Source organism: Podarcis cretensis, assembly GCF_951804945.1.
Source record: "Podarcis cretensis genome assembly, chromosome: 5".
NCBI lineage: Eukaryota > Metazoa > Chordata > Lepidosauria > Squamata > Lacertidae > Podarcis > Podarcis cretensis.
The window spans coordinates 89,755,201-89,772,000 of record NC_137174.1 but is presented as its reverse complement, the minus strand read 5'-3'; the positions used below and the strand labels follow the sequence as shown (position 1 = coordinate 89,772,000).

Here is a 16,800-nt window from a genome sequence, read left to right as displayed (position 1 = left end):
CTTGACTAAAGAATTTTCCAAGTCTTGGAACCTAGAGGAAAAAGACTTTAAAATTACATCAGCCTTCAGACTTGGAAGACTTATAAAGAGAGAGAAGCCCAGAGATTGTTTAATAATACTGAGATCAAAGGAGGAAAGGGACAAGATTTTGGGTTTACATTACGGAAAGTCACTGGACATTCTGGACAAAAGAATCGAAATTTTTAAGGATATTCCTAAACAACTTTTGGACCTTAGATCTGATTATTTGGAACTAACAAGATTGTTAAGGAGCAACACAATTATCTTCAGGTGGGACTTTCCTCAAGGATTATCTTTTACTTTTAGAGGGAAGAAGATTAAAATCAGATCACTGGAAGATAGAGACAAATTTCTGACTGCGTACGGAGAGGACCTTCAAAAAGGATTGGAACTACCCTCAGGGCCTGTAGTACCAGAGGTGCCTGCACCCTCGGATTCTGAAGACCTAGCGAATAAGGTACTACCCCTAGAAAAATAACCAGACTTATCCAGGATGTCTCTGCAACTTTTGAGCTGGAATATAAATGGCTGTAACATTCCGGAAAAAAGAAGGAAAATTTTTCATATATTGAAAAAGGAACAATTGGACATTATTTGCTTACAAGAAACACATGTGACTAGGCTCCACCGGAAAGTACTAATAAATAAAAGACTTGGTCAGGAATTTATATCTTCAGACAAAGTAAAGAAGAGAGGCGTGGTGATATATGCAAAAGAGAGCCTGTCACCTAAATTCTTATTTAAAGATGAATATGGAAGAATTTTGGCAATCGAAATACAACATCAAGGAGAAAAGATTCTGATATTAGGAATTTATGCACCAAATGAAGGGAAGTCGGAATTTTTCAAGAAGTTGCATGAGACTATGCTGGAACATCTGGATTATGATAACATCATCATGATGGGAGACATGAACGGGGTCGTATCAACAAACATGGATAAGTCACAAAGCCAGAATGTCACTAAAGATGGCAGACTACCAAAGACCTTTTTTGAACTGACTGACAATATGGACTGGATTGACATTTGGAGAACGAAGAATCCCTTGGGAAAAGAAGGAACATTCTTCTCTGAAGCTCAGCTGACTTGGACAAGAATCGACCAAATATGGATAACTAGAGGTCTGGCACCGAAGGTCAGAAAGGTGGAAATCTGCCCAAAAACCTGCTCCGACCATAACGCACTGAAAATGGATATGATACTATTACCAACTGGTTCCTTCAGATGGAAGATGAATGACAATCTGTTCAGAGATCAGGAGATTACTAAGAAGGCCCAGAAAGCATTGAAGGATTACTTTGAGATAAATATGAACACTGCGGTGGAAAAAAGAATTATTTGGGATGCAAGTAAAGCTGTGATGAGGGGGTTCTTGATACAACAGAATGCGGCAAGGAAGAGGAAACAAAATGACAGAAAAGATAAGATTTTGGAGAAAATAAAAGAATTGGAGAAGAAGTTAAGATCAAACCCGAAGTCCCTGCCAATCTTGAGAGAAATCAAACTCTATCAAGCACAGTATTCTAAATTGATAAATCAGGAAATAGAGTGGAAGATTAAATTAATGAAACAAAAAACTTTTGAATCGGCAAACAAATGTGGGAAACTGCTAGCTTGGCAGTTGAAGAAGAGACAAAAATTGAATACAGTTACAAATTTGGAAATTGAAGGAAGAAACATTCAGAACCCCACGGAGATTAGAAAGTGCTTCCAGAAATATTTCAAAAAATTATATACTCAAGGGCCGCAGAATGAGGACGAGATAAAACAATTTTTGGAGAAAAATGGACTTAAAAGGCTGTCACAAGAAAATAGATCTCTCCTGAACAGTAAAATAACATGTCAAGAAATTGAACAAGCCATTCAAAACATGAAACCGGGCAAATCTCCAGGGCCAGACGGGCTAACCTCCAAGTATTATAAGATATTAAAAGACCATTTGATTCAACCTCTGATGGAGGTTAGCAATGAAATTATGGAGGGGAGGAGGGCGCCGGAATCGTGGAACGAAGCTTTCATCACATTGATACCAAAATCGGAAGCTGAAAAGACGCAACTTAAGAACTACCGTCCCATCTCCCTTTTAAATGTGGATTACAAAATTTTTGCAGATGTTTTGGCAAGTAGATTTAAAAAAGTTTTAAATGAAGTAATTCATAAAGACCAGGCAGGCTTTCTCCCAGGTAGACACATGTTTGCTAATACAAGGAACATTATTGACATTTTGGAACTTTTGCAAACTGATATAAATACAAAAGCAGTGTTAATCTTTATAGATGCGGAGAAGGCCTTTGATAATATCTCTTGGAAATTTATGAAGGGAAATTTAAAAGAAATGGGAGTGGGTCGGGGTTTTGAGAATGGGATTGATGCAATATATTCAGAACAAAAGGCTAAATTGATAGTAAACAATGTGGTTACTGAAGGGTTTAAAATTGAAAAAGGAACACGACAAGGCTGCCCGATTTCCCCTTTGTTATTTATATCAGTTCTGGAGGTGCTCTTGAATATGATTAGAGGGGACCGGTTGGTGGAAGGGATTCAGGTCGGAGCGAAACAATATAAACTTAAAGCTTTTGCAGATGACCTAGTTTTGACCCTGCAGGAGCCAGAATCTAGTACAAAAAGAGTATTACAACTGATCCAAGATTTTGGTCGGGTGGCAGGATTTAAACTAAATAAACAGAAAACTAAGGCGTTGGGGAAAAATCTGACAGATGTAGAGTCGGAACAGTTTCAGAGAGAAACGGAACTAACTGTGGTTAAAAAAGTAAAGTACCTAGGGGTAAACATAACAGCAAAAAATCTGAGTCTATTTAAGGATAATTACGAAAAATGTTGGTCTGAAATTAAGAGAGATTTGGATAGTTGGACAAGATTGAAGCTTTCTCTGTTAGGCCGAATTGCTGCTGTTAAGATGAATGTATTGCCAAAGATGTTGTTTTTGTTTCAAACATTGCAGATTGTGGACAAGACAGAGTGTTTCCGGAAGTGGCAGAGAGATATATCTAGATTTGTCTGGCAGGGCAAAAAGCCCAGAATTAAGTTTAAGATACTAACTGATGCGAAAGAAAGAAAGAAAGAAAGAAAGAAAGAAAGTTGTATTATGAAGCCGCAGCCTTTTGCTGGCTAAAAGACTGGCTACTTCTCGAAGACACTGACGTATTGGATTTGGAAGGGTTTAACAATGCTTTTGGTTGGCATGCATATCTATGGTACGATAAGGTTAAGATCAATAAGGTCTTCAAGAACCATATTGTCAGGAAAGCAGTTTTTAATGTCTGGACAAAATACAAAGACTTACTGGAAAACAAAACTCCGAGGTGGCTTTCACCTCTGGAAGCTAAGGCCCGAAAAAGACCCAATATGGAGGCCAAATGGCCAAAATATTGGGAAATATTAGAAAAAGATGGAGACAATTGGAAATTGCAGAGTTTGGAGAAAATGAAGGATAAAGTGCGAGACTGGTTACACTACGCTCAGATTAAAGAAGTTTTTAAAAATGACAAAAAGCTAGGGTTCCAGGTGGAGAAATCGAAGTTGGAAACAGAACTGTTAGAGCCTAAGACTAAGGTATTATCAAGAATGTATAACTTGCTGCTGAAATGGAATACACAAGACGAAATGGTTAAATCGGTTATGATAAAGTGGGCTCAGGATATTGGGCATAATATTATGTTTGAGGACTGGGAAAGGTTGTGGACCACTGGGCTGAACTTCACTGCATGTAATGCTCTGAAGGAAAATGTAATGAAAATGATATATAGATGGTACATGACCCCAGTTAAACTTGCCAAAATATACCATATGTCTGATAATAAATGTTGGAAATGTAAAGAACATGAAGGAACGTTCTTTCACCTCTGGTGGACTTGCCCTAGAGTGAAGGCCTTTTGGGAAATGATATATAATGAGTTGAAAAAGGTATTTAAGTATACCTTCACTAAGAAACCAGAGGCCTTCCTTCTGGGCATTGTCGGCCAGAAGGTGTTAAAGAAGGACCGAACATTTTTTATGTATGCAACGACGGCAGCAAGGATACTCATCGCCAAGAGCTGGAAAACTCAAGATCTACCCACACTGGAAGAGTGGCAGATGCAGCTGATGGACTATATGCAACTGGCCGAGATGACTGGCAGAATCCGAGACCTGGGAGAAGAGAGGGTTGAAGAAGACTGGAAGAAATTCAAGATTTATCTACAAAAGCATTGTAATTTGGTTGAAGGCTAAGAAGGATGCTAGATCATAAATAATTGCCTACCACTGAATTAGATTTGAAATTGACGATAAGTCAGATTGAGGGAAATATAAAATTTGTGGAGAATAGATCAAACTAATTGAACAAAATTTAAGAATATAAACAAGATGATAAATTGCTGGGAAAAATTTATAACGATGTAAGTGGGAGTGGGAGACGTGAGGGAGTCCAAAGAAGTTCTGGAAAATGTGTTATGATTCATGTTATATTGTTTATTATTTTTGCATTTTGTATTTTAAAAAAATCTTAATAAATATTTATAAAAAAAAATAAAAAAAATGGTACCTCAGGTTAAGAACGGTTTCAGGTTAAGAATGGACCTCCGGAACGAATTAAGTTTGTAACCAGAGGTACCACTGTATACAGTGAAGCCTCGGGTTACATTGCCTCCGGCTTACGTCACCCTCGGCTTGTGACCGGCGCAAACCCAGAAGTACCGGAATGGGTTACTTCCGGGTTTGTGCCGTTCACACATGCACAGAAGTGCTAAATAGCACCATGTGCATGCGCAGATGTGACGCTTTGGGTTGCGGCATTTTCAGGTTGCGGCTGGGCCTCTGGAATGGATCCCTGCTGTAACCTGAGGTTCCACTGTACTCAGAAGCAAGTCACATTGTGTTCAAATGGGTTAAAAGGTAAAAGATCCCTGGATAGTTAAGTCCAGTCAAAGGCAACTATGGCGTTGTGGCACTCATCTCGCTTTCAGGCGGAGCAAGTCGGCGTTTGTCTGCAGACAGCTTTTCAGGTCATGTGGCCAGCATGACTAAACCACTTCTAGCTCAACAGGACACCGTGACAGAAACCAGAATGCACAGAAACACTGTTTACTTTCTTGCCTCAGCAGTACCTATTCATCTACTTGCACTGGCGTGCTTTCAAACTGCTAGGTTGGCAGGAGCTGGGACAGAGCAACGGGAGCTCACCCCATCATGGGGATTCAAACTGCTGACCTTTGGATCAGCAAGCCCAAGAGGCTAAGTGGTTTAGACCACAGCGCCACTTGTTTACACCCAGGTCAGTGTGCACAGGTATTACAACCCATCCCCCCAAGCTTGTGTTTTAAACCAGCTGTAAATGGGTTTATCTTATCTTCTTCACTCTTAGTGCTGTTTTCTTAAAACAAATTTCTCCCGGAAGCACAGTATGCATCAAACTTTTTTCAGTATCCACCTTGTCATCAAACTGAAATGTGTTAAACATTTATTTTGCCTTTGCAAAAAGAGAAAGAGAAAAGGAGCTAGCCAGTCACACTGCGTCATAATCCTGTGAGAAAAACTGGGAACGGAACACAGGTAATGAAAATAAAGCCAAAAACCGCAGGAGGCGATTGCTGCAAAGAACCAGTTAAATACAACTTTAGGTGAGCAAGTCACAACAAGGTGTCATCATAATGGTTGCAATTTGAAAACCAGAAAAAGGAACAATTCATTAGGGTAAAATTGCATTCATGCCACAGCTTACCTTATACAGCAAAGGCAAATGTCCTAGCTTCAGAAGCGCAATTTTCCTGGAGACATTTGCAGTATTTTGGATCCTGAGCAAATCTTCTGCAGTCCCGTACTGCACATCAAAGACTTCAGCCTGTATAAACAGAAATAGATGCTATTTATTAGTGTATTCTTTCTCAACACGTTGAGGATCAGACAGATGGTAGCTTCCAAGAGGCAATTCACAAGCAGTATAGGGTGGCAATCATGTTATTACACAGTGACAATCATATTTGCTGTTTGATTTACATGTGGCTAAACACGCCTACATGGTATCTGCACCAGTCCGTAGGTGTTTGCAAACACAAATATTTCATTTGTATGTGCTACATTTATATAAGTATAGACAAAGAGCCTAAATATAGATAAACAGCCAAAAAGTAATGTGTGTAGCAGCCTTCAGAGAGAAGTAGTGGTGTCATTAACCACAGACTTGGGGGGAGCAAAATCTTGGGTGCCACCCTGCCCTTAGCAGTAAAGACATTCGTGCTCACTAGTGCCTGACTGCTGCCTTGGATTATACAGTCATACCTCGGGTTACAGATGCATCAGCTTGTGTTTTTTCGGGTTACAGACCCGCCGAAACCTGGAAGTACCGGAATGGGTTACTTCCGGGTTTTGGTGGTCACGCATGCACAGAAACACTAAATTGAGCTTTGCGCATGTGCAGAAGTGCTGAATCGCAACCTGCACATGTGCAGGCGCGCCACTGCAGGTTGGCAACACTGTGGGTTGCGAACATGCATCCCGCACGGATCACGTTCACAAACCGAGCATCCACTGTAGTACTCATCTGACCTCAGTATTTGCCTCCATGACAGTCTAAAGAAGTCTAAAGCCAGCAGTAGTTCTTTACCTAGCCTGCCAGCTGTGTTTTGTCATAGCAACTTAACAACTTGGACCAGTTTACCTATGAGATCACCTTGCACCACATGTGCCCATTTGACCACTTCGATTGGCGAAATTGCCACATGTGCCACATAATACCTGTTCCACATATATCAGAACACAATCATTTAATGTGGCAGAACATACACTTTGGAATTCCCTGTCTATTGAGATCAAGTCGGTTCCTTCACTGTACTATTTTCGGTGCCTTCTAAAAACATTCCTACTTGGCCTACCAAGATGCTGAAAAATGCTGATGTGGAAAACTGATTTCAAGGAGGAGTAGGATATTGTTAGAATGGGAAACCAAAGATGAAAAGGTTAAATCTGCTGTGACCCATTGGGTTAGGGATGTGGAGCATAACATAGAATTAGAATCATGGGGAAAGTTAGGGAAATCCAGGTTGAAATTCACAGCATGTTCTACCCTGAGGTAGAACTTTATGAAAATGATGTGTAGATGGGACCTAAGAAAATTAGCCAAAATGTATAAATCAACGTCAAATATTTGCTGAAAATTTAAAGAAGCAGAAGGCTCATTTTATCACATGTGGTGGACATGTAAGTAGCTAAGGACTTTGGGGAGATGATTTATAATGAGTTGAAATAGATATTTAAGGTAACTTTCCCAAAAAGACTGGAAGATTTTTTTACTAGGGATAACTAGAGCAGAAAATTGTGTCCTCCCTAAAAGAGGGCACGTGTTGCAGTGAGACCTGGAGACTGACCTCCTGGTTGTGGGTGGGTATATTGGACAGCCACAAAACCCAGTTGGTAGGTCCCTCATTGCTGGGTTTAATCTGGCCAATGGGGTGCAGTCTAAATCGAGCGAGGGACCTATATATACCTATGCACGTGTCCCAGAGCTTCATCTTCCAGGTCGTGCATCGGAACACCCGCCCACCTCTCCCTAATTTTAGGGCATTTTGCGATTGACCTTGCTATGCTGTTGTGCGTTGTCTGTCATTGGGACAGGGGCACGGCAGGAATTTTCCCCATTTGGCTGATTGGCTGTTGCCATTTGGGTTTCGTCACAACTTGTAAGGTTGCGGATAGGCTCTGGTTCATATGATAGGGATGGGAGAACGGTCTCGCCATCCCTATGTGAAAGGTATTCCATTAAAGGAATCCAGGGACTCAACTTGTTTGGTCAACCACCGAAAGGGGATTGTGCCCGTGCCTGAGTCCAGGGGAGCATCTGGGGAGTGAATAGAGTTTTACCTGCCTCAGGTGTTCACCCTTGGCTGACCTGTGATAGAGCTCTGGGTCAGTGCTACCTGCAAGGGTGTAGAGAGCTAGTCGAACCAGAGCCTATGCAACCACTCACTTTTCTGTAATCAATCAAGTTGTGGCCTAAATTCTGCCAAAAACCAAAACTAAAATTGGAGTCAAATGTGTCTTTATTTAGGGGAAGGTCTCTGGGTCTGAAAACGCAAAACAGATAAATCTATTTCTTTACGCAACCACAGCAGCATGAATGGCAGCTGAGTTTACAAGTTATGGTAAAAGTTTCTAAACACACTGTGCAGCTTGGAGCGGTCAAACTCAGACAGCCTCTGTGATCAAGTTCACTTAGTGGAAGAGAAGAAATAGTGAAAAGAAGGCGAATGAAAGAACTTTCTCAACTGTCCATCACCAGACATGAGGGAGCGTGACCTGGTCAGGTCTAGAAACAACAGCATACTCTGTGGTCTTAACCCCTTTATGCATTTAACTAGAGTTAAACATGCTAGCTGTACGAAACTGCATTTCCTACAAAACGGGCTGCTGCCATGATTTCCAAAGAAGCAGACTCTAGTAATTGAATGCTTATGCTGCAGTGAATGTTTTAGTCTTTAAGGTACAGTACAAGATTTTTGTTGCATTCATCTAGTGCCCCTTTCAGTACATTGGTAGGTGTGAGAAAACAAGGACTGATATTCCTGGTCCTTAAACGATTCTCAGGTGGGTTGTGGTGGAAAAACCTAAAAATGCATATGTATGATGCAAGTGTTTCCTGGAGACAGGATGTTATTCCTGTTAATAATGTATTCCACACTTACAGTACACATGGTGCTAATGCACTTTTGTAGTGTGTGTACTTTTGTACAATAAAATAAAATAATCCAACCATAATGAATGGAGTGGATTCTGTAATGCTTTTAGCTTTCACTTCTCCTGATGTTAAAATGGTATAATCCTGATCTTTATACATTCTGAATATGAAAGCAGAATCGCTGGTGGTAAAGTACAGATAAACTGCTTTCCTTGAGGGGGAAAATAATGCTATTTGAAAAACAAAGAGGAACACAGCCTTTTATCAGCTGCAGAAAAAAGAACACTTGTGTGTTTGCTTTAGATATGCCAAGGTAAATCCTCTTATACCTAAAACTGTGGCACTGCTAAACACTTTGATTCATCCATTCAAATGGGGTGCTTACTCTCTAAAATGCAATCTGTGGACTGAAAAGCATATGTATCTCCAGCGAAATCCAGCTTTGCACTAGATGGAATGAATAAATGGCATTCTTAGAATCAGAACAACAAAAGCTTTGATCAGAAAATGCATTAATAGGGGTGCTCCCATACTTTTCTGAAGATATAGCTAGGGCACCTTTATATTTGTAAAATTATTTTGTTGCATCCTTCCATGTAATTTCAGAACCCTTGGGATTGGTCTGATTTCTGCTAGGAGTGCTATTGCTCCCTACATCTTAACTCAGGTTCAAAGTTCAAAGTTCCTCTCCAGGAAAACAAAATTGCTAATTGTTAACAATATTGTCTCATAATCTCCCTCCTCCATGTAGTATGCATGAAGAAGATGGAGACATGCTATTGGGTACCAAAGAGGAGGCAGAACTGCTGAACACCAACTTTGCCTCTGTCTTCACTCAAAAGGAAAATAGTGCTCAACCTGGTGATAACAGAATAAATGATTTAAGGAGAAAGCTATAGCCCAAGATAGGAAAAGAGGTGGTAAGGGAGTACCTAGCTATTTAAATGAATTCAAATCTGCAGGGCCTGATGAGCTGCACCCAAGGATATTAAAGGAGCTTGTGGGTGCCATCCCACAGCTTCTGTCTATAATCTTTGAAAATTCTTGGAGAACAAGTAAGGTTCCTGCAGACTGGAGATGGGCAGGTGTTGACTCCATCTTAAAAAAAAACTGGGGGAAATTAGACCCAGGTATCTACTGAACGATGAGCTTGACGTTGATACCAGGAAAGATCCTAGAACAGATAATTAAATAGTTGGTATGCAACAGTAGAGGAATGGCAGATGAAGATGATGGACTTTTGGGAGCTAGCTGACCTGACCGGAAGAGTCCGCGACCAGAAGGAGGAGGAGTACCAAGAGGAATGGAAGAAATTCAAAGACTACTTAGCTAAATATGTTAAGATACCTTAAATAGAATTACTTGCGAGTATCAGATAGGCCTAGGATTTAAATATGTGATGTTGTAGAATACTACGTTAAAAGTTAAAATGAAAAGAAAGAAAGAAGTTGATCAACCAAGTAAATTTTATGTGAAAATAGTTTTGGAAAACTGCCACAATGATTTATATGGAAACTCAGCCAGGGAGACTCGAGGAAGTCACCCAACAATGTTAACAAAAGTGGAATTATTACAGTTAGGATAAATGTCTGTTTGTGGTTTTTTTAATGTTTTCTTTTTATGTTTGTGGATTTGTTTGTTAGAAATTTGGAAAACTAATATTTTTTTTTTGAAAATAAATAAATAAATAGTTGGTATGTGAGTACTTAGAAAAAAGGATGCTGCAATTACTAAGACCCAGCATGGGTTTCTCAAAAAACAAGTCATATCAGACAAATCTCATTTCTTTTTCTTTTTTGATAGAGTTACAAGCTTAGTGGATCAGGGGAATGCTGTGAATGTAGTGTATCTTAATTTCAGTAAGGCTTTTTCAAAGTCCCCCATGATATTCATCTGGAGAAGCTGGTAAAAGGTGGAATGGATGAGATAACTGTTCATTGGATTTGTAGCTGATTGAGTGACCAAACCTAAAGAGCGCTCATTAATGGTTCGTCATCATCCTTGAAAAAAGTGACAAGTGGGATGACACAGGGTTCTTTCCTGGGCCCATTGTTGTTCAACATCTTTCTAAATGACTTGGAGGAAGGAATTGAAGGAATGTGCATCAAATTTGCAGATGACAGCAAAGTGGGAGGCATAGCTAATGTTGCAGAAGACAGAATCGGGATTCACTATTATCTTAAGAGATAGGAGAACTGGGTCTGACTGAACAAAATGAATTTCAATATGAACAAATGTAAGGTTCCGCATTTAGGCAGGAAGAACCAGATGCACAAATATAAGATGGGGCACACCAGGCTTGCCAGTAATGCATGTGAAAATGATCTAGGGGTCTTAGTAAAGGTAAAGGGACCCCTGACCATTAAGTCGAGTCAAGAATGATTCTGGGGTTGCAGCGCTCATCTCACTTTATTGGTCGAGGGAACCGGCGTACAGGTCATGTGGCCAGCATGACTAACCCGCTTCTGGTGAACCAGAGCAGCACATGGAAATGCCGTTTACCTTCCCACTGGAGCGGTACCTATTTATCTACTTGCACTTTGACATGCTTTCAAACTGCTAGGTGGGCAGGAGCAGGGACCGAGCAACGGGAGCTCGCCCCGTTGCAGGGATTCGAACTGCCGACCTTCTGATCGGCAAGTCCCAGGCTCTGTTGTTTAGACCACAGTGCCACCCACGTCCCCTAGGGGTCTTAAAGGTAAAGGTAAAGGTACCCCTGCCCGTACGGGCCAGTCTTGACAGACTCTGGGGTTGTGCGCCCATCTCACTCTAGAGGCCAGGGGCCAGCGTTGTCCGGAGACACTTCCGGGTCACGTGGCCAGCGTGACATCGCTGCTCTGGCGAGCCAGAGCTGCACATGGAAACGCCGTTTACCTTCCCGCTGGTAAGCGGTCCCTATTTATCTACTTACACCCGGAGGTGCTTTCGAACTGCTAGGTTGGCAGGCGCTGGGACCGAGCAGCGGGAGCGCACCCCGCCGCAGGGATTCGAACTGCCGACCTTTCGATCGGCAAGTCCTAGGCGCTGAGGCTTTAACCCACAGCGCCACCTGCGTCCCTCCTAGGGGTCTTAGTAGATCACAAATTAAACATGAGCCAACAGTGTGACACAGCAAAAAAAAAAAAAAAAGAAAGAAAGAAAGAAAAAAGAGTTAATGCTATTCTAGGCTGCATCAACGGAAGTATAGTGCCCCAATCAAGTCATAGTACCACTATTCTTCCTCAGTCAGACCACACCTGGAGTCCCACCACAGTTTTAGAAGGCTATTGACGAACTGGAATGTATGCAAAAGAGGGTGACCAAGTTGATTGAAGGTCTGCAATACAACTTAATTGATATGCTAGTGCAAGCATTAGCACTTGTGAAATGGGTTTTCCTCTATGTGCACTCCATGCCATCCCCAATTTTGATCCATTGATTGCTTTCTCCTCCAAGAATTTGTCCAGTCCTCTTTTAAAGTCATTCCAAGTTGGTGGCCATCACTGTTTCTTCTGGGAGTGAGTGACTTCTCTTAACTATTTGCTGCATGAAGTACTCCCCCCCCCCCATATCCTGAATCATTTTGATAAAATTCTATCATGCCTTTCCTCTAGACTAAAAAGTCCAAAATGTGGCAACCTTTCTTCACAGGCGAGTTGCAAGATTTAAACCAGGAGCTCATATATTCAGCCTCAGTCTTCAAGGCACCATACAGTACAAAGTGGTGAAATTTGCTGGGGGTGAAGAAAATCTGCAATGCTCTTTGCACTGAAATATGTCTGGGACTTGATGAAGTGTGCTATTATGACAGTCATTTGAAGGCACTTGCTATTTTGAATCCACTAAGTTTATTTACTGGCTGATTTTGTCTCCTATTTTACCTGATCTTGAAAATCAATGCGCTTATGATTTCATCGGGGGCAGGGGGGGCTGGCAAAGTTCTGGCACAAAAATTTGTGTTTCTATTTAAACTGGAGCATTTTCCTGAGTCTTCCCCCACCCCCCCCATCCTCCACTGCTCTCCCTCAGCTATTAATGTACATTTCAGAGGCTCATATCCTTTCAGAGGTTAAGCGTAATATGTCTGAGATTGCCGTGCTCTTTGTTTCACAGGATCTGACAGAACTCATTGAAAGTTCGGGGAAATATATTTACATTTTCTTTAATATTTGACACAATTCAAAGCTTTATCCTTAGAGGAAAAAACTACAGAAGAGAAAAAAACCCCATAAAAAGAGTCGTTAGCAAATAAATATATCTGAAGTAAAATGTAAATGGTGCCAAAAATGTAAAGGAAACAATCCCCCCCCCACACACAGGCAAAGTCTTATTGGGCCTTATATCTTCTAGATAACAAACCTGGCCATTTTTCATTGGACTAGAAGTTGCTAGAAAAGGAAGAATTGGTTCTCTATTATCTTTCACTTTATCCTCTCCCCTAAAACAAGAAGGCGCCTAAACTTACCATGTTGGATATATACATCTCATTAATGGACTTTAACATTTTACTTTTTTACAGATAAGCAACAATTGAGATTAACCACCTCTATGTAATATTTAAATCGGCATGTTCCTATAGAGTGAGGACTTTGGCCTCCTCTTAATGTGATCATCCATCTCCAGATTCTCTCTCTGCTTCCACTGTGTTTCACTTCCATGTGAATGTACACAACACAACACACACCCCTCCAACTGGGCAAGCAAAAGGAAACATTCCATTCAGGAAACATTCCATTCAGGGAAAAGCACCATGGAGTGTCACAAGGGTTGGATGGAGAGACCATTCAATTTATGAACCAGAGTTCCATGAGCCCATTTGGTGTTAGTGCTAACAGCTAAGATGTCTCATTTTGGTATGAAAAGGTCTTAAGGCCAGTGCTGAGCAGGAATCCGTGGTATGGTGAGAGGTATGGTGATGTGGTCTCCATGGTTACTGCTTTTGTAGTTGCAGGAAAAAATGCAGCTGTTTGTTTTTACCATAAAGAAAACTAGGGCTATTCTGTTTCCGTTCCAAATTAATTTCTGCAATGTTCAATTGGAAACCCCTCTCTGGAAATGGCTACCCAATGAATGCCTTTCGTATTGGACTCATTTTTGAGGCTGCCAGAAGTTTATTTTTTTAAGAGCTTGGCTCTGTTTGCTTTTTGTTAAACATGATGCAAAATACCACACAAAGTATGCACTTCTGGCAATGTGATGAAAGATATCGTTGAAAAGTTGTGTTGCAGAAAATTCAGTACTCATTTTTAGAGGGAAATGCTTTCTATACTGGGAGTCTGGAGAAAAGAAAGATTTTCTAAACTCCCTTCCTATTGAGTTATAATTCATGAGGCTTTCTAGTCACAAACACAACGCATCAAGAAGTAATTCTTTTCCCTCCCACAGACCTGAAATATGATGAATCATCTATTTTAATGTGCATTTCACAAGCAACAGGGCCACGATCTGCGAAATCATACACTGACCCCACCTGTTATTATAATGGGGTAAACACTGTCACTTTCCCAGCCTACAGCAAATTACACAGAGGTAGCAAAAGTGGGTCATCCATCACTGGCACTAAGTTTGTTTTCAAAAAGAAGATTTCATATACCATGCCTGCCGTTCAGACTGCTACTAGAAAGCACAAATTGGGAGATTCAGGTACAATATGGCCACAAGATGAATGGACATGATAGGCTTTCAAAGAAGCAGAGTGCGGCTGTTCTACAAATAACATTGTCAGAAACCAAAGCAGTCCTGCCGTGAGTGTCTGGCAGTGAGCCACATTTTGTACAGCCATTAATAGCTCTTTCTGCTGGTAGTTCAAGTGAAGAAAAAGACAACAGCTACGGGGATAAATCAATTACATGCAACTGGATGTGTATGTGTGTGCATTTGTGTATGTCTGTGTCTAGGTTAGAGTCAGTGTGGTTCTGGTTAGAGTGTTAGACTAGGGCCTGAGAGACCAGAGTTCAAACCTCTACTCATTGAGTGAAACTCACTGGATGACCTTGGGCTAGTCATGGTCTCTCAGCCTAACCTACCTTGCATACAATCATAGAACCAGAAAATTGTAGCAATGGAAGGGACCCCAAAAGCTCCCTAATCTAAGCTCCTGCAATGCAGGAATCACAGCTAAAGAATCGATGGCAGATAGCCATCCAATCTCTGTTTAAAAATCTCCAGTGAAGGAGAGTCCACCAGCCGTTGATGCTGCCATGATATATGATACAAGGGTTGCAAATTATATGCAGACTTCTCCATAGACTTCAAAATAACTCTTTGATCTGATTAATGCCCTGATCTCAAAGATATAAGCAGCTTTGGCAGCTTGTAGAGTAGCTTGCACCAACACAACATTAACTGCCTTGATTCAGATGGTAAAAGGTAAAGGTAAAGGTACCCCTGCCCGTACGGGCCAGTCTTGACAGACTCTGGGGTTGTGCGCCCATCTCACTTAAGAGGCCAGGGGCCAGCGCTGTCCGGAGACACTTCCGGGTCACGTGGCCAGCGTGACATCGCTGCTCTGGCGAGCCAGAGCCGCACACGGAAACGCCGTTTACCTTCCCGCTGGTAAGCGGTCCCTATTTATCTACTTGCACCCGAGGTGCTTTCGAACTGCTAGGTTGGCAGGCGCTGGGACCGAGCAGCGGGAGCGCACCCCGCCGCAGGGATTCGAACCGCCGACCTTTCGATCGGCAAGTCCTAGGCGCTGAGGCTTTAACCCACAGCGCCACCTGCGTCCAGATGATTCAGATGGCGTCCTGTGATTCAGATGGTACGGAGGTGTAATTAAGTAAACTGAAGTGGTAGGACTTTTCTCTGCTGAAAGCCATAATTCTCTGTACACTTCCAGGAGGCTATTATGCAGCATGCCTACCAGATGGATCTTCAGTTCTGGAGGCCTACAGAGATTTGGAACACACATTTCCCAAGAGCAGGTGTGGGTGCTTATAAATTTATCTTTCCCCCCAAGCTCCTCTTCTATGTACCAGATGACGATTACAAACCCTCTGGGCTTGGACTGTTCATTCCGATGCTCTGCTCTGCACCTAGCACTAAATAAATGTTAAATAGCAGAAGCAGAGATTGCCATGTATGTGCAGTTGTGCAGTACCTGCAGATGTGCCCAGCTGAAAACCCTAGAGCAAATGATAACATCATGTAAACCAAATGTTTCTGATGTTTCAGGTTTGGGTTTCTGCCTATTCCAGTCCTGTGGCTGAACATTATCATGCATCACAGCCTAGTAAGCATCTTGGTTCTGCACTCCTGGCTAGATGAGATTGCAGAAGTTTCATGTTGTTAAATATGGACTGGCTCAATCATGTAGGAAGGAGGTGGATCTCAAGAGTTCCATTTTAAGAGCAAAAGGGAAAGCATAAGTGAACAATGGCCATAGTTCAGTGGTGAAGGGCAGGTAATAAATTTCATTAATAATAATAACTGAAATCAAGAACATCATTTCTACCTAATGAGAGGCAGGTTTGTTACCTGTCCTGCTGGACAAAATGGTAGAAGGAAAACTGAGGACTGAGAGCTTTGCACAAAGGGGTTGTGTCGTCGATCTATGGTTCCTCCACTTTCCTCCACAGGTCGGGCGCCACTACCGAGAAGGCCTTCTGGCGGTTCCCTCATTGCGAGAAGTGAGGCTACAGGGAACCAGGCAGAGGGCCTTCTCGGTAGTGGCGCCCGACCTGTGGAACGCCCTCCCATCAGATGTCAAAGAGATAAAGAATTACCTGTCATTCAGAAGACATCTTAAGGCAGCCCTGTTCAGGGAAGTTTTTAATATGTAATGCTGTATTGTTTTTAACACTGATTGGGAGCCGCCCAGAGTGGCTGGGGAAACTCAGCCAGATGGGCGGGGTATAAATAATAAATTATTATTATTATTATTATTATTCAGGTAAAGGCCAAACCTCCAGGTTGCAACCCAGCAACAATCCTGTGGTCCTCAAAAACTTCATTTTAAAGGAATCTTTTGAAAGGTATGGTGGTGCTTAGCAGAGCTGCCTCATCAACTATAATCAAAGAATTTAAAAAATCCATCAAATGCTATTGACATGACTCTAAAAGAAGGCAGTTGACTCACCAAAAATATGAAGAATTCCAGCTTCCACTTAAAAAGGTATAAAACATAAACAGAG

The 16,800-nt window shown here is 41.6% G+C and overlaps 1 protein-coding gene across 7 annotated transcripts in view; it reads right to left on the bottom strand.

Annotated features, from left to right (window-relative positions):
* Positions 1 to 16,800, bottom strand: part of NAALADL2 (N-acetylated alpha-linked acidic dipeptidase like 2) — an 819,134-nt gene that overhangs the window by 340,421 nt on the left and 461,913 nt on the right. For all 7 annotated transcript variants that reach the window (XM_079977819.1, XM_079977820.1, XM_079977821.1 and 4 more), the window contains one exon: positions 5,741 to 5,860. In XM_079977819.1, the coding sequence (XP_079833945.1) occupies positions 5,741 to 5,860 (120 nt within the window). The remainder of the gene's footprint in view (positions 1 to 5,740; positions 5,861 to 16,800) is intronic.